Source organism: Mastacembelus armatus, chromosome 17 (genome assembly GCF_900324485.2).
Source record: "Mastacembelus armatus chromosome 17, fMasArm1.2, whole genome shotgun sequence".
In the NCBI taxonomy this organism is placed as follows: domain Eukaryota; kingdom Metazoa; phylum Chordata; class Actinopteri; order Synbranchiformes; family Mastacembelidae; genus Mastacembelus; species Mastacembelus armatus.
The window spans coordinates 9,973,500-9,991,092 of NC_046649.1; the positions used below are offsets into that span (position 1 = coordinate 9,973,500).

Sequence of the window (17,593 nt, forward strand, 5' to 3'; positions counted from 1 at the left end):
AAAGACAAATTACAGTGAAGTGGCATGTAGTTTAATTGTGCAAAGTCATGCTGGTTTCTTCAATAAGTAAACATTTTTATATTTTCAAAAGTCAAACAGCAGCGTTGACCACAAGCATGACGTGCTTTACAGGTCGTGTCTTTTCTGAAAAGCATGTAAAGTGGTTTGTCAACTCGATCACAGCTACTTCAGCGACGTCTGGAAGTGATGATGGAAAGTCTATTATACAGCACTTGAATGTGATGACAACATTTGATAAAGATGGCCACCTTCACTGGTGGGAAACAATCATATGATTTCAGCATGATCTCTATGGCACCGTTACAAATGAAATCCAAAAATAATGCTTTTTCCAGTAAAGAAATAACATGAAGGCAACATTTACAAACCAAATTAAATATGTTAATATTTTTCCTGTTGTCATTAACACAGCATTAATGATGCCACTAGAATTACAGTTGTGAAACATACAGCATAGTGATGTATATTAATATCACATCGTCCACTTTGAAGCTAATGAACAAGATTCCTGCCATCTTAGCATTTTTTCTAAGGTTTTTTTTCTTAAAAATGTCACCAATCTGTACTTGTCTGGTGATATTCTGTATTTTCCTTTTTTCAAATTATCCCCTGAAATGACCAAAACCCAACAATGAATTCATCCCTATGGTACGCCTGTGTAACCAAAGCCTGTAAAACCTAATTCCTCTGTACCATGTTTTGAAGTGGGAGACATATTCCTTAATCACAATGACCATTCGTTCTGTAGTGACTGGCTAAAAACTACAGTTCCCAGCTATTTAACCTTTGGGTATGATTTTGTGACAAGTGTTAAAAGATACCTTCAGCAGACACAAATGGGTTTGGGCGGTTCCGATAGCAGTGTACAATTAGAAAGTATCGAGAGATGAACTAAAACACTTTGTCCCAAAAATACGTAATATCACCAGCCTTAGCAAACCTAAAAAACAAAAAACACATTTCATTACACTTCAAACTGTAGCAGTCACTTTTCCATAACAGAACAAACTCTTTGTTGAGGAATCATGTTAGCCCACACATAATCAGCATGATTTTATGGCAAAAACAGCAATTTAGTCTCTCAGCTCTTGAGACTAACAGTAACGTGTTTACAATGCTGTTTGTCCAGCAGTGCCCCCATAACATTCCACTGTGAACAATACAATATACAGATGGCCGCATGCGATCAATCAGTTTATTTTAGCCTTTCAAAGGACTCAAAGGTGTTTTTTAGGCCCCGGAAATCTGAAACGAATAGAGGAGGTAGAGTCTCTATCGCTCTGTTTGTTCATAAACAAGAGCTGATAGCTCCATAGAGTTTGCTACTTCTAAATCACAGCATCTTCAGCACTGACTGGCATTATTTTATAAGGATTTCTTCTCGTCACGAGTCCTTTGTGTGTGAGATCTGTCTCCACAGCAGAGCTTTCAGATTGTTGAGAATAAGTGAGTGCTCCATGTTCATCTGTCCAGCATTGCCCTTGAGAGCCATACAGGCGTACAACTGCCTCTCCAGTTCCTCTCTCACCGCTGATGGCGCCCCACGCAGGAGGTAGTCCTTCAATGCACCGCATGCCTTTGCCAAGTTTGGCTGGACCGGCTCCTCCCTGCACAGTTTCTCAGAAATGTCGCATGACGTCCGGCAGTCCACTCCATACACACAGTCATCATCTGTCTCACACTTAAGCACTCGCATTGTGCGTCTGAACTCGTCTTCAGGAACAACAGTTCGGGCGTTGGTAAGACGGAGCTCATGGCGGTCAGTGTAGCCAAAGTGTGCCGCAGCGAGGTCACAGATGAGGAAGCTGCCGTAGGTGCCGTGGAAGATGTCCTCCACCAGCTCCAGCAGACCCATAGAGATCTTAGCTTTGCGAGGCCATGAGGGGGTAAACCACTGGTCCATAGCGCGCTGCACACCACTAGGTACCCAGGACACAAGTGGCCAGGGTAGAGACAAACCATACAGAGGCCCGTAGGGGACTCGCTCCGTCATGTAGAGGTCCCCACAGTAGCCGAGGAGGCGAGGAGTATGTCCACGGTCCTGGAGCAGCAGGCCTAGTAGCACCTCAAAGAACAAAACAGACATCTAACATGTTTCTACAATGACCAAAAAGACATATAAAAAAAAGAAATTTATTTTAAACAATTTTAAATGTTAATTTTCTTATTTCTTGGCTTGTCATTATACCTCATCCATCTGCAGGAGGGCCCATGTAGAGCGGGCTTCTGGCAGCGACACCTGTCCATCTCTGTTGCCATCAGCGACAGACAGGATCTGGGTGACAAGGCTGGCAAGGTTAGCCTGATCGCCAAGCTTAGACTGAGAAATGAAGAAAAACATGGTTGTTTTAGGGATTAGTCCATCACCTCAGAGATTTGGTTCCATGTGAACCTTTCCGAGCCCATGGTCCTTTACCTTAAGGTGATTAAAGACCATCTCTTTGAACTTTTCCACTGATGTACCTCTGGTGGGTTTGTCGAACACAGAGGCCTCTCTCCGTGGCTCCAGCTCCTCGCCCAGCTCATAGTGCACAACCTCCCCCAACTTACAGCGGATGATCCCATCATGGTCTCCCCAGCTTCCCGTGTATACCTGGTGAGCAGTGGAGTACAAGGAAATGCCTGATGAACAGTATGAATAATCAGATCAGAACCACTTAGCCAAGCCTCATAGATTAGGAAAATTGTGTCAGATGTAACAACTTCAACAACATATTACTCTTTAAAGAAGACTTGTACTAAAAAGTGAGCCAGCAATAAGCAAATGTGTGTCCTACCTGGTTGTTTGGCAGTGTTGACAGACACCTGCTCATATAGAGTGTTTCTTTGTCACACAGGCTGCTGCAGGCAGAGCCATCGATTATTCCCCTCCTGTATTTATCACACTTGGAGAAAGACAAAATGTAGGGAGTTATATCTCTGACAGTTTATAATCCAACATATTAAGGTATAGTTATTATAATTCATTAGACTTTTTGTTATTTAGCTAAATTTGCCTCACATTCCTCTTTTTGGCCTTCTGGTCTGTGTGCTCCACGACTGCAGAGATAAAATAGATGACTAAAAATATGTGAATGCTCTTATGATCCTGTGTTTATGTGGAGAAAAAATGATCATACCTAACAAATGGACTAAAATAATACTTTTTCTGGTCTATACCATTTTATTTTTTAATCCTGGCAGATGGGAGAGTCTATGAGGATTTGAAAATGATCTTCAAAATTTAGGTGAGACACCGTAATAATATATGGATTTGAGTTTTCACTAGCGCCAGTTAAGTGGACAATATTCTGATCCGATCAGATGTGTGTTTTCTGCCTCAGAATAAACTTTTTTTTGATGTGAGAAAGTGACTTGCAGCGAGTCTAATTTACCCATAAGCACCTGACAGGCTGGATTCTGACTAGTATCCCAGCTGTCGTAATGCACATTTACTTCTAGGCCTTTCACACAAAATATAAGCAGCATTTTTACTCAAATATATTTTAGCTGCAACACAGAACTTTGATTAGATCCTGAGGTTGACTTGTCAGATTTAAACCACAAGTACATCTACATTTCTGAGATTTACTTGATAGTTTAACAACTCGTGGTCCAGCTGTCCTTCATAGTACTATGTGAAAGGTTTTTGTAATGTACTTTTAACCCCATTGTGTTCAGAGCAACACCTTGAGTAAGTTAATGAGATCAGCAAACAAAGCTATTACTTACTATGGCGTTCTTGCACTGGTGTCCTCTGCACAGCTCTGTGTAGGCAGAATATTGCACATAGAGCACCCAACTTCCCACCAGCACAGTCAGCCAGGTAAGGAACAGGTACTTCACCCGGACAAAGGAGATTCGAGCCTATGAAGAGAAAGCAAGAGAAATGCACAGGTAGGTCCACATAACCCCCAAATTCAGCTGTTTCAGCCTGACAGGCCACTCTGGTTATGCAGGTCAGCAACTGTGAAAAAAACACATAAAAAATAGTGACATAAACACTCCTTCACATCTGAAGAAAACCTCTGTATAGGTAACAGTAAAATCTGTATTACATGATTAAAATGTGCTATACAAATAAATGTCCCTCACCTTACCTTACCCAGCAAATGTGTCTGTGTTTAGTGGAATTGATATTTGGGTCTATGAATCACAATCATAATTTCAGTAGTACATGCAAGTATTTTTTAAAAAATATGCCATGGAGCAGTGGAAAAGAAATTAGGTCAAACCTTCTGCTTTTCCAAGGATTATAACTATACTTGGGGGGGATAAGGTCACTTTGGTTCTCACTATGATCACATGGCAGACACAGCTTATGTTGTGTATTTTGGCAGCATGCTGTGTGCAGTTTCCAAATTTCAACAAAATATGCACCCAGAGAGGCAGGGACCAAGTACACAGCCTTTTTTTTAATATCTGACACAGTGTGATGACTGCACTATGTAAACAGAAATGAAGATCTGTCTATACAAGCTGCAGCCAGAACTAAAGCATTTGATCCACACTCACACAGATTGTCTAACTACTGTCATCAGTTCAGATTTTTAAAGCATATTCATTGAGTTTTAAAATGGTAAAACCCTAATGGGATCTAGGGCTTTTTCACTGAATTTGATCACATAAAATATGAAACACATCCCCGCTGTTATCTACAGACGTCCCAGAAAATCTAAGAGAGGAAACAGGAAAAACCCTAATTATCCTGCCTCCAATTCCCTTTGATGCATTCCACCAAACGCAGCAGGAGCCAGTTTTAACAGGTTAGAGCTGAAGAAACCTCTCCACTGCAGAGCTTCCTTGTTTTTAAATACACTATGTCCTGAAGAGATGAACAGACTAATAGTGGAGCCTCCAGGGAGTGAATGGGAGGTATCAGGGGAATACAAAGCAACTACACTGTTCTGTCAGATCAAGCTGCTTTGGCATGCATGTGCAACAAACACACACAGACAATGTCATGTGAGCAATGAGTTTGCAACAGGCAGTTGTTTCACTGAGCCATGCGTGTATGTTGTTTGCCAAAGTGTCTCTGTGCAAACACACGATTAAGAGTTAAAGATAAAGCAGTGTAACCTGAGCCGCGAAGAGATTAAGCCTTGTCTCAGTGTCTCGTCTTAAAACTGAATATCAAGTGATCGTCTCAGCTAAGATAATTTTGGGTAAATTTAATTGATCCTATGTAAAGAATTAACATGTCACGAAAAAAGATGCTGTAAATTATAATCAGAGGCACTAGACAGAGTTACTATATAGTATTTCTATGCAGTGGATGCATATTTTGCACTGTAGACCCTTGGCAAATGTAATATGAACCAGGACTTAAATCAAATTAGAAATAAGTGAAACAATAAAATGAAAAATACTGAATCTAAATGCAAACAGTGTAAACTGTTCTTAAAATAAATAGTAGCATAATAAAGATGAGGCTACAGCAGCGTGTCAGATACTGGTGTCAATGTTGATACGAGCTATTAATGACATGTACAGACAGGATGTACAGACAGGAACGCTATTATGGGTGAATAAAATGTGCACAGTCACATAGTACTAAACACGCTGCGTTATGAGCTGTCAGCAGTTAGATTGAGTTACTCAACATAAACCCCCATGAAATATTGATGGCGTTATTGTCATCAGACACTAAACACCCACAGTATCACATCTTCATAAACTGTGGGTGGAACAACCTGAAGCTTTAGGTGCTCTCCAAATTTGATGATGGGATTGGAAAGTCTGGGGATCAACCTGTCTGTAGATGAACTGTCACTGACTGAATTTATAACGTCATTAAATCTTTCCTCGTATGTAAGTCCCAAAACAAGGGCACGGGTTATTAGCATGTGAGAACTGCAATCTTAATATCAAAGACACCTTAATGGAAAGACAATTACACAATGTCTGAAATTGGCTTTTAAGTGACTTTTTGAAAAAAAAAAACAAAAAAAAAAAAACACCTCAGACCCCATCAGATCTGTAACAGAGGCTGAGGAATGAATTGGGGTGTATTCAGAAAAGTTATCCAATGATCCTGTAAATTTGCTTCTGTGAACAGAGCTGTGGACGTTGGTTCAAACCAGGCAGACCTGGGTACCTCGCCTCTGACAACCCCACCTAATAAGACGTCTTTTTCCACTTTGCATTGTGCTGTTGTGTTGACCTTTTACCATCCATCAATCCATCATCTATACCCGCTAACCAGGGTCACAGGGATCTGCTGGAGCCTATCCCAGCTCTCTTTGGGTCAAAGGCAGGAGTACACCGTGGACAGGTTGACCTTTTACCAAAACATAAAAATGTACTATTTCAAAATAGATATTTGCTAAAATGTTATACAAACTCCAAATATACAAAATCCCACATGTTCTCTCCTTGTACATAAATGTGTATAATAATTCTCTGTGCCAAAACAGGTTCAGAAGCAGCAATAACAAATCCAGGCACAATACAAGATAAAAACACATGCAGGCCCCATGTGGCCAAAAAGGCAAATACTGAAACACTGACTATGAGGTTTATCTTTTATTATCCAGCTAAAAATGATCCATGGCACTAATGAAACAACTCTGAGCTGTGACTGATGGTCTTGACAGAGCTACTCAGCCAAAGTCAGGACAGAAAAACTTCAGTGAGATGAGATGATTCAATCAGGGATTTCTCCCTGGCTTGGGTTATAATTCCTGGCATCAATAACCGTGACAGGCCTGCACCCCGCTCTGTAAACTACTAACCAGTCTGGATCAGCAAAGACAGTGGAGCTAATTGTTCATCAGCTGTCACATTCCTCAGGTATTTTGAAGCAGCTTGGGGAGAAAACGCAACGTGTCTGCATGCAGCTGTCAGTCTGGTCTGACATATCGGTTTAAATAACTTATATCTGTATATGGCCCGCTTTGCAGAGCAATTACTGACCACCGATATTACCTGGAAGTAAAAAGACTTTTTCACCCAGGCCCGAGGAAACAGACCCTTCGCCATCACAGAAATAGATCATCTCAATACGTGGACCTGGCTGTGGGAGATCGTCCAAAAACCCGTGGGAAAAGGCGTCATCCAAGTCAAACCGCTCGTCTGGTCTACGGAGCAGCCACAGGCGACTGCATAACACCAGAGTCCAGCCCAGGTGCGATCCCCAGTCCCCGGCGGTTCGCTTGTCTTGTCCGTGTGGACGGCTCTGATACTGCACTTCGCCTGTGCCTCGTCTCTGTGCGGCAGCTGCTGGTTTTTGAGCACACCAACATACCTCAGGCTGGAGAAGCGGTCGGTTCAGGGCGCAGGCGCAGCTTGTTCCTGTAGTCTTCGATTCAAGTCATCAAACCAAACACTCGACAACTTGGGTCAAAGTTCATTCACGAGTGCTGCATAATCTGTCTTTATTTTGCATGGCTGGTGAACTATGAAGCTGTGAAGCTGCTCGGCGTGGATAAAATACCCCACGTCCTTCACAATAAGAGTCTGCCAAACACAACTTCCGGCAAGTACACCCAAAATAAAAATGACCTGTCATTGCCACATTTAGTGGCTGGACACAATTTATTTGAGTTTATTAAACACCTCTTTGAGCTCCTGTACGCTTTGAGCTGAATAAACACGTTTCATCGGCGAAAACGCCTGCTCTCTAATCAATAATGTTACCGAGGTTAGTTCGTGTTTTATCCACTCCGACAGAGGGAACCCCGCACAAAAGACGTCGTGTTCGTCTAAAAATAAATGCATCGTTTGCTTCTTTAAGGGGCGGACATGCTGTGGTTAGTAAATGCCCTGCCTACATTTTCAAATGTTTGAAAAAAGGTGAACGCAGCAGCTACAGGCAGCCGTCTCTTCCCATAATGCACTCCCCGACCATCAGCGGGAAACCAAAATGGCGAACGTGCTGGGGGAAAATGAGCCGTTTGTTATTTTCTGAAGGAGGCAGTGGACCTGAAAGTTTTCACGACACGCGTTAGAAATAAACTCAGCGACAGAGAGAGGGGGACAGCAGGGGCCACTCCTGCTAACTTATTTCGTTGTACGAGTCGTTTGTTGAAGCGGAGGTGACCGAATGAGGTATTGTTGTCATCATGTTGGGGGGTGTGGGTCGGACGGTCAGCGACCCGCAGAGTTAGCCACAGCTCTGGGCTTTATTCGAGCCAACACCCGGGCCTAGTAACTTTTTCACAGACAAAACATTATTTTAACTCGGAGCCTCGTCTCAAGCTGCCCCTTTGTCCTCTGTAGTGACTGGTATTGACCATGTTCTGTCGGTATCCGAACAAAGGGAACCTCGGGCTGACGGACAGATGCTAAAGCGAAACAGAAAAATAAAACGCTCAAACTTTAACATGACTTTATTAGTAAGGTTTTGTACCTGAAGATAAAAAATGGTCAAATCCTACATTTATATAACTACAACTGTCAATGCCGTTTAGTTATTGATTACAACAGTTTACCTTTTATTTTTTTATGTGGCATAATTTAAAGATTTAAGCAGCTGTGGTTAATATATTAATATTATATAATATTATATATTTGCACTAATTATGAATACAATCAGCTCTTGTTTGTAACCAGTGGAGGGAAATGGCATATGTTTGTCACCGTTTTCTGTCACCAACATATCTGGTATTTGTCATTGCCATAACACATATAGAGAGTATTTCAGTAGAGATGCTTATATTTTAGCAGATTATTCCTTTAATTCACTCATTAAAAACATCGCACTATTGTTCTAGCATTGTTTAGGGGATTACAACTTTTTAAGCTTAAAAAAAACTTAAAAAACCTTGGTGCACAGATGTCTCATGTGTACACTTTTACCTGCAATAACACATTGGTGCATCTTTATACATTACATACATTATACTGTAAACGAAGCACTAAATACTCTGTCAGCAGCACATAGACTCTAAATTGCTAAACGAGAATAACATGTTCAGAGAAGGTATTATTAGTTAATTTCATTACCTGTTGTAAATGCACATCTATTCCCTATTCCACGGATTATTCCTGTTTTTCAGAGACTCAGGGGTTGTGGATCACCTGGCTGTCCATCACAGAGCTCACACCCAGCGACAGCAACAGGCTGTGTCTTTGTCCACCACGAGCCTTTCTGCTAGGGGAGAGTATGGAGTGTCTGACGGGATGTCTTCCAGGTTTACAGAGGGACAGGAAGTCTTGGCCCGGTGGTCAGATGGCTTGTTCTATTTGGGGAAAATCACAAAGGTTAGTGTGAGGGAGTCACTCGTTCTGGTACTGTAATTATATTTCTATCGCAGTACCACCAGATTCCTGTTCCAAAACAGGAAATTAAATTTAATAAAATTTTGCTTCCATAGATTTATGTTTTGCTTCTTTCTTTAGATGTGGGATACCTGGCTGGTGTTTTTAGACTTTTAAAACAGACCAGTTTTTAGAAACACCTCTGATTATTTGTGATGTCTTTTTCAGATAGATCAGGACAAGCAGCGATGCTTTGTGGTTTTTGAGGATCGCTCAAAGTCTTGGGTCCTTTGGAAGGATATTCAAACAGGTAAATTCTTGCAAACTCAAGATTTACATGTTTGTGAAATGTCTGAAACTTAGTATTGGAAAAAAAAAAAAATTCTGTCCTTGATCGTTTTCAGGAAATCTAGTAGCTGTATAGGCTAAACGCTTGCCCTGGTTCAGTCTGGGGCTTATTCTGTACAATTCTATTGTGGTTCTCTTGAATTACTGGATTCTTAATATGCTGTCCACACCCCTGTACATATTTTTTTTCCTGTCTTACTTATCTCCCTACTCTGTTGCTGACAGTTAACTGTCCACAGTGTCTGTCATGATTAGGGTGGCTGGGGTCAAGCTACTTCCAGACCATGCAGTTAAAATAATGATTTATGACAAATATCCACAATTTATTGATGTACATTTTTTAAAATATGGACTAATTGTGCATTGAACTGATTCACATGTTGCTCCCCAGCTGTATGTTCAGTGTTGTATTAATAATTTAAAAAAGTGACAGAAATTGCAAACCTTGTTTTCTGTTGACCTCCACACAGTTTTGGTTTCATTTGCTTAGGTTTTGAAATATTCGTCTTTAATGTTTCTGCTGCTTTCTCAGTACCAAGGGGATGAATGGAACTTTTTGTGGTGCTCACAGAATCAAAATATTACATTTAAAGAATTGAAATGTGTTTTTGGTGTCCTTTTGTTCATTTTAGGGGATGAAGATGAGGAAGATGATGAGGATGATGACATTGTGTGCTCCATATGCCAGGACGAAACATCAGAGGAACCTAATGAGATTGTCATTTGTGATAAGTGTGGACAAGGTACTGATTGTTGGTTCTGTTGCTCTTATATAAACCAGTGCAGTTCTTTCATATATTCATTTTTCTTTTAACAGCCATAGTTTTCTTACATTCCCATCCTTTATTGGTTTGCCTATTAAACTCTCATCTCTGGCTATTACGCAATTTGTATTTCTTTAAGAGACTGAACCAGTGGATGTCAGCGGTATATAAATGTATTTGTTGTCTTTTAGGATACCATCAACTGTGCCACTCTCCCATCATTGATGCCTCTGTCATTGACTCAGATGACAAATGGCTCTGCTCAGAGTGTGAGCTCACTTCAATACCTAAGGTACAGCTTTTGTTTTGTATATAAGTGCCTAATTTCCTCAAATGAATGTACAAGTTGTTTGATTAAATGAGCATGTTTTCCCCATGTTGTGACTCATTATTTGCTCTGCTTTACCTGTAAAGCAAAATAGAGAAGAGTAACTAAAGGATAATATATGGAGTGAGTCAAATGTACAGTTGCAAGAAAAAGATCTTTCACAAGGCATGGCATACATCAGCTAATGCTGCTTGTGAATAGCACACTTACACTATTTGAGTATTTTTATAAGTCAGCATAGTTCTTAACCACACTTCAATTCTCTTTCATTGATTGGACACCAGTGTTGCTAAGATTCCAGCTGACGTTTAGTAACATCAGAAGCCATTACTTTTCCCACCATCCCTTTGTATGGCACTATTGAATAAAGACATGATAGGTCATATGAACTGTTTGTGTTTCAGCAGATTTGAAATATTGAATCTGTTGATATATGTGCCCTTGCTGAAGATAAGATCACATTTCATGACCAATTTATCCTATAACTCAGGAAATTGTAAACTGTGTGTGTGTGTGTGTGTGTGGGGTTTCATGTTGGAGTAAACATGCTTTTTGTCTGGTGGTTCACAGATGGGACGGGCACACAAAAGGGGAGCGTCTGCTAAAGGCTTTGTACAGCAAGTGCAACAGCAGCAGCACATTGAGCTGCACCTGGCCTTCCCATATCCGCTGGACAAACTGGTGTGGGACCAGGGCCACAAGACAAACATCCAGCAGTGTTATTGCTACTGTGGAGGTCCAGGAGAGTGAGTAACATGTGACGCATATTAAAGGACGTGATCTGCATCCACGCTTTTAACATTCTTAATATCGCATAAATTAATACTGTTAGCTCTCCTCTTGGTCTTTTTCCTTGTAGATGGTATCTTAAGATGCTGCAGTGTAACAGATGTCAGCAGTGGTTCCATGAAGCCTGTCTCCACTGCCTACAGATGCCCATGCTCTATGGAGACAGGTGCAGATAACCACTAGTCCAAAATACATGCTCCACAGTTAAGAATATTTATAGCATACTGGTTTAAAAGGCTCCTGATCGGTGGGTTAAATCATAGTTTAACCCTCTTTTTAAAATTAGTACATAAGGTACACTGTCTATTAAACCATAGCTGCAACAGTTTTATACTACAGTACTGGTTCTCACTAGTAAAATCAACCAAAAATGAACTCAAATTTATTGAAAACAAGTTTAAAAAGATAAGCTTTTTTTTTTTTTTTTTTTTTTTTTTTTAATTGACAACGATGCCCAAACTGTCTTGTTGAGACGGCATGATAGTTAAAAAAAAAAAATTAGAGGAAATGATTCCTGCTTGATGATGGGATGTTCTTTACCTCCTCATTTTTTATATATCAGGATGCATTATACTGAATTATTGCTTATGTAACATTTCCTTTCTGGAGAGCTAATGTGTTTTTTCATCTTCAGGTTTTATTTGTTTATTTGCTCTGTTTGCAATGGTGGGCCAGAGTATCTTAGGCGACTTCCTCTCAGATGGTAAGTGAATCTCAAGATTTGTTTTCACACAACAGTCTTTCTTTAAAGCATTACCTTGGGTAGTAATGTTAACAAGCATGTGACCACCCTTCTTTCCACTGTAATCTCTTTAAATGCGATGCCCAATCTAACACCAAATGTTACAAACCTTTGAATAAAGTTTTAGTATTACATGTATTTGGTTTACTTTCCCCACATTAGCAAGACTGTGGTTTTTTTTTTTTTTTTTCAACTCACAATTCCTTTATTTTATAAATATATTTGGTTATATTTGGTAGAGTAAGTAAATAAAACACTGCTTTTGCAGGGAGGATGTCGCACACCTGAGCCTGTACAACTTGAGTGTGATCCACAAGAAGAAGTACTTTGACTCTGAGATGGACCTGATGGCTTACATCAATGACAACTGGGAGCTGTTGCAGCTTGGGGAGGTAAGGAGTGGAGTCACCAACTTTCATATTTAATGTGGAGATGGCTAAGTGACACTCATTTTTATGTTTTATACAAAGATTTTTTTTTTGTGTGTTTTAAAAACAACTGGTCACCAATATTTGTTCAGCTTAATGTTTTATGTCAAAAAAGTTTTGTATTTGAAACACATTGTCAGGAATTAAACTTTAACATTAATTATTGCTTCTCTAGTATATAGCAGCTAAATGCCCCAGTATGTATCGAGCTGATCAGAAGCCAGAAAACCACATTGTTAGTCTGTTCTAGAAGTTTAATGATTTCTAAACTACAACCAAATTAGCCAAATTAGATTTTTAAAATATACTTGATATTTGCCTCACCCCCGACTGTCGTGTTTGGTAACCTCTGATGTGTCTACAGCTCGCAAACACTCCCAGATCATTGCGATATGACAATGTTCTAGAGGCATTAAACAACAACAGCAGCATGTAAGTTACCCTCTTTACAGGTTAATGATTATGCTTATTGATAACTTGTAAGTGGTCAACTGATTCACACCCTGATTCACACCCTGCCCTGTTTATCTTTGCAAGGTTCATGTCAGGAAAGGAGGTCAAGAAAAAAAAACACTTGTTCGGCTTAAGGATCCGTTTCCCTCCTGCTCCGCCAAACTCTGATGAGCCAGCTGGTGGAGTGATGGAAAGGGCTTCACATGAAATCACCATCAAGGGATGCAAGTCCACCAAAAGCTTGCCTGGCATGAGGTAATATATAAAACTTACACAGTATTTGAAGTTAATGTTTTGAAATGTACCACAAGAAAAAAGGCGTACTTATAAATACAGTCTAGTAATGACACTGACACTTCACATTCATGATTGTAACGTCTCGAATTTGCAGATGGCTGCAAGCACTTTTTAAATATTGTCCTGCACCTTGTAAATTGTTTCATAACACGTGACCACTGAACAGCTCCTGTCTTTTGTTTTTTTTTTTTTTTTTTTTGCTCAACTGTCATTACTTGTGAAACTGTTAAGAAATATTTTGTTATTGTTGCTCTAGAACTTCCAGTAGTTTAACCAACGGCACAGAGCAGAAAAAGAAAAAGAAGAAAAAGAAAAAGAGGAAGCAAGGAGTATGTCCTCAGGAGACTCTGGTTAAACCACAACGCTCCAATGAACTCTTGTCACAGGTGTGTGTGTGTGTGTCCTCTACCTTTGTGAGGACCATTTCAGTATAATTCAATCGAAATGAGGACATTTGGCTGGTCCGCACTTTTTCAGACTTTTGAGAGTTAACACATGGTTTTATGGTTAAGGTTAGAATTAGGTTTGGGTTAGGGTTAAGTATGGATTTTGTTGTTATGGTAAAGTTTTGTGGTTAGGGAATGTCCTCACAAAGACAGAAATATGAATCTGTGTGCATATTTGTATGTATGTCTTAGTGGGCGTGAGCTGAGTGTGTACATAGTTGCTGAGTGGGAACGGTTTTATTAGCTCTCTCAGCTATTTTTGTGAGTAACTGTAACCTCTACAGAAGATGTAGAGAAACTGTTAGATCATTAAGAAACACGCTGAGACGTGCTAACAGTTTTTTGTTTTTTTCCTTTTTTGACAGCAAATAAGAAAGCCTCTACCCTTAGACCCCCATGCACTGGATCAGTTAACCTCTGTCAAGTAAGTGAGCAATTGCGGTGCAGAATGTAATACTAAGCAGTCATTCCACTTTGCAGTAGTGAGGCTACTGTACTATAGTTCTTTAGTGTTTCTATTAGTCTACTAGTCTAGGAAATAAGAAAAATGTGAAGAGGTTCTTGTCTTCATATTTCTATGCGCTTTGTATGGGAGAAAATGGCAGCAAGAACCTATTACAAAATATGGAGAATAATTTTCTAATTAATTTTTTCATTAATGTACGATGACTGTAAGTCTCAGTACGTTTGCTTTTTCCTTTTCCTTTTTTTCTTTTTTTTTATATATATCATCCTTTCCTTTTTCCCATCCCTACAACAGCAGAAGTGATAGGACTGTGCTGTCTTCAAGAACCTCAGACCTGGAATCCGTAGGAGCCCTAAGCACCTCAGAAACTACCTCAACTAGCATTTCAAGACAGTCCAGGTAAGACTGCCTAAGCAACTGCAATATTTACCCTTCTCTTGCTCTGACATCTCTAGGTCATCACTGATGGATACCTTGACTGTTCCTCTCATGCCACCTTGTTGTTGACATTTATGATTTTGAGTCAATGACTAAAAACTACTGGATGAATCTTCAATAAATTATACAGGCATGTAGGTTGTCTTAGGATGAGAGTAACATGAATCTTATTTTGAACATGGTAAACATTATACCTACTTAGCCTAGCATGTTTGTATTGTTATTATAAACATGATGGCATTTAACTCAGAGCCCCACTGTGCCTATGTTCGGCCTCACCAAACTGATAGCATAGATTAAGACTTTTTCTTTTTTGTAATTCCTCTCTGTATTTCCTTCCAGGATTAAAATCCATTTTATAACTTTCTTTTTCTCTCGTCAAACACCCTCCAGCCTCTGCAGTACCAGCAAGACTTGCCCGACAGCCTGCATCATGCCTGTTTCCTCTCCACCCTTAAAAAGGAAACGTGGGCGACCACGACGGGCCTTGCAGCCCCCCAACCCAGAAATCCCTCCTCCCAGCCATGCAGAACCAAACCCCTCAGCTACAGAGATGCTGAGCACCCTCCCAGGGCTTCCTTCAACAGACATAGTTCATGGCATGGACCCCAACACCCAGCTCTCCCACCTCAAGAGCTCCATCAGTAGCTATTTTGGAGCAGCAGGGCGGCTGGCTTGCGGGGAAAAGTATAAAGTTCTGGCCCGACGGGTCACACTCGATGGCAAGGTGCAGTACCTGGTTGAGTGGGAAGGGGTCACTGCCTCCTAGACTTGTCACTATCAGCATGACGTATAACTTCTACTCAGCAGCTACCGGAGGTTTATGGCTGTGCTGAGGATGTGCAGTGCCTGTATTCAGAGCATTAACTGATATATGCCTTTGTTTAGTTTAGGAAGGAGCAGGTTTTGTCTATTAAGCTTACTGTAAAGCCTACTGGTTCTGTGCAGTCCAAAGTGATTATGCCACATTTAAGCATGTGTTTTCCTCCCTCTAAAATATTACGATTTATTCATAATGAAAGATGAATCAGTATCATTATACCAAACCATATTTGTGTTATTCTGCTTTTCATTTTCTCTATCTACTTTTAATGTTTACAGAAACCCCCATTTATTCCGGGGTAATTAGATTATCAGGGCACTGCACCTGTAGGCTTTCAGTGAACTGATGTGCTTCATATTTTTATATTTAGTGATGCTTCTTATTTCCAGACCAATTAAGTATAAAATGTAAAGATCTTTTGACAGAATTTAGTTGATCAGGCATTTAAATTGTGAATCCTGGAGGATAAGAGAAAGAGGGGAAATTTGTTCAATGACTGAAGAATTACATATTTTTAGTTAACATTTATTTTCCTATCAGATTTGGTAAATAAAACGTGTTCCTTTACATCAGTGTCCCCTCCTTCTCTAGTCCCAGCTGAGTACCTCTTGTTGCCCTGGGCAGACATATCCTTTAGTTCAAGAGTAGCTCAAAACAAAAAATGTGCTGCTTAAAATGTTTATTTTATATAGAATTATACTACATTTATTACCTTTTCTACTTATATTTTCTTGTATGCCATTTTTCATTCAACAGGGCAGATTTTTCTTTTTTTTTTTAAATCTTTTTTTAAAATTATGGATTGCACAGATTAAATTATATCCGTTAGGCCATTTTTTTTTTTTTTTAAACAGATAAGCTGACATAAAACAGTTCCATGGGTGTCAATAGTCCCAGTTAATTTCAGTATATAAATAATTTTCAGACTGATAAACGGGGATTTGTAGTAAATTTTGTGTATTCTTAAAAAAAAAAAAAAAAAAAAATCACAGTAAAGATGTCAGGAAGCTTCAATGTCTTTATCTGAACGCATATCCTTTTTAAGACATTTGATTTGAAATTGATAAAGGACTGTTAACTTTGAAATCTTTAAGGACCTATTTAGTTTTTACTTTGATAGTTGTGCAAAAAAGTCTGTACAAGATGAATGTTGTATGCCAGTTCCCATACCCACTGATCCGAATCATTTACTTCTGCTGCCTATGCAAGTTAGACCGGGAAATATATATTTTTCAGTCGTATAATTGGACCGTACAACTTGACAAAGGACAACTCTAGCATTATCATTGTGATGATTTGACTCAGGCATTTCAGTTTTGATACAATGGGTGCAACAGTGTTTTTTTTTTACATGCACTTGGATTTGTGCTTTTAGAAATGAACTTGTAGTCTACACACTCAGGATATGCCCCCAAATGTCAGTGTATTGCATAGGTCAGCATTTGCAGTTTTCTCAGTGTTTTAGGTCAGTATTTTTTATGAGGTCCTGCATTTTTCACTTTGGACTGCTCTCCTATATACGTATGTATGTCCTTACCTTATGTCCTTTTTTTTTTTTTTTTTATGAACAAAGTAATTGTAGTCCATTTCTTACTGCTCCACTTGCTTAAGTCAGAAACCAATCACTGGAAAATGTAATACGCTCTAATGTCATTGTAAGTGCTGAAAGATTCATTTAGCGTGGATCTCTTTTCGGAGATGCTTTCGTTACGTGGACAGACCTTTTGGACATTGATACCTCTTCATTGTACGGATGTAGTGAGTGTATTTTGAAGCTTTTGCCCTCTGTTCGGTGGGTGTCTGAGTCTGCATGTTGCTGCCACTGACTTCTGCAGCCAAAGAACATACGTCTGCTTTGTCTCTTGAGATTCTTATCACATTTTATACATCCTAATATAGGCTGGCGTGTTACTTCTGAACCTGTTTTGTTAAAGAATAAATAAAAGCAGATATTTTGAGCCATTGTGTTGCTGTGTAACTGCTGTCTGTAGGTGATGTGTCAGCCTCCTTGGGTGTTTCCACTGTTGTAAAATTTACACCACACATGGACGCGCCTCTGTTCGCGGTCAC

At 39.7% G+C, this 17,593-nt stretch overlaps 2 protein-coding genes across 3 annotated transcripts; one reads left to right on the top strand and one right to left on the bottom strand.

Moving 5' to 3' along the window:
- Positions 1 to 9: 9 nt before the first annotated feature.
- Positions 10 to 7,487, bottom strand: dipk1aa (divergent protein kinase domain 1Aa). The gene is made up of 6 exons (XM_026313018.2): positions 6,928 to 7,487; positions 3,733 to 3,867; positions 2,799 to 2,906; positions 2,438 to 2,614; positions 2,210 to 2,341; positions 10 to 2,086 (listed from the first exon to the last, which is right to left on the bottom strand). The coding sequence occupies exons 1-6, from the start codon at positions 6,979 to 6,981 to the stop codon at positions 1,406 to 1,408; spliced, it is 1,287 nt and encodes a 428-aa protein (XP_026168803.1). The 5' UTR covers positions 6,982 to 7,487; the 3' UTR covers positions 10 to 1,405.
- A 318-nt stretch (positions 7,488 to 7,805) lies between these two features.
- Positions 7,806 to 17,481, top strand: mtf2 (metal response element binding transcription factor 2). Of its 2 annotated transcripts, none has more exons than XM_026313016.2 (15): positions 7,806 to 8,049; positions 9,000 to 9,204; positions 9,430 to 9,511; positions 10,182 to 10,292; positions 10,505 to 10,605; positions 11,212 to 11,387; positions 11,501 to 11,596; positions 12,065 to 12,133; positions 12,441 to 12,564; positions 12,965 to 13,032; positions 13,138 to 13,308; positions 13,607 to 13,736; positions 14,162 to 14,220; positions 14,557 to 14,661; positions 15,094 to 17,481. In XM_026313016.2, the coding sequence occupies exons 1-15, from the start codon at positions 8,045 to 8,047 to the stop codon at positions 15,467 to 15,469; spliced, it is 1,878 nt and encodes a 625-aa protein (XP_026168801.1). In that variant the 5' UTR covers positions 7,806 to 8,044; the 3' UTR covers positions 15,470 to 17,481. The 2 variants fall into 2 exon arrangements, with proteins under 2 accessions (XP_026168801.1, XP_026168802.1); XM_026313017.2 differs by having other exon boundaries at positions 14,560 to 14,661.
- The last annotated feature ends 112 nt before the right edge of the window (positions 17,482 to 17,593 follow it).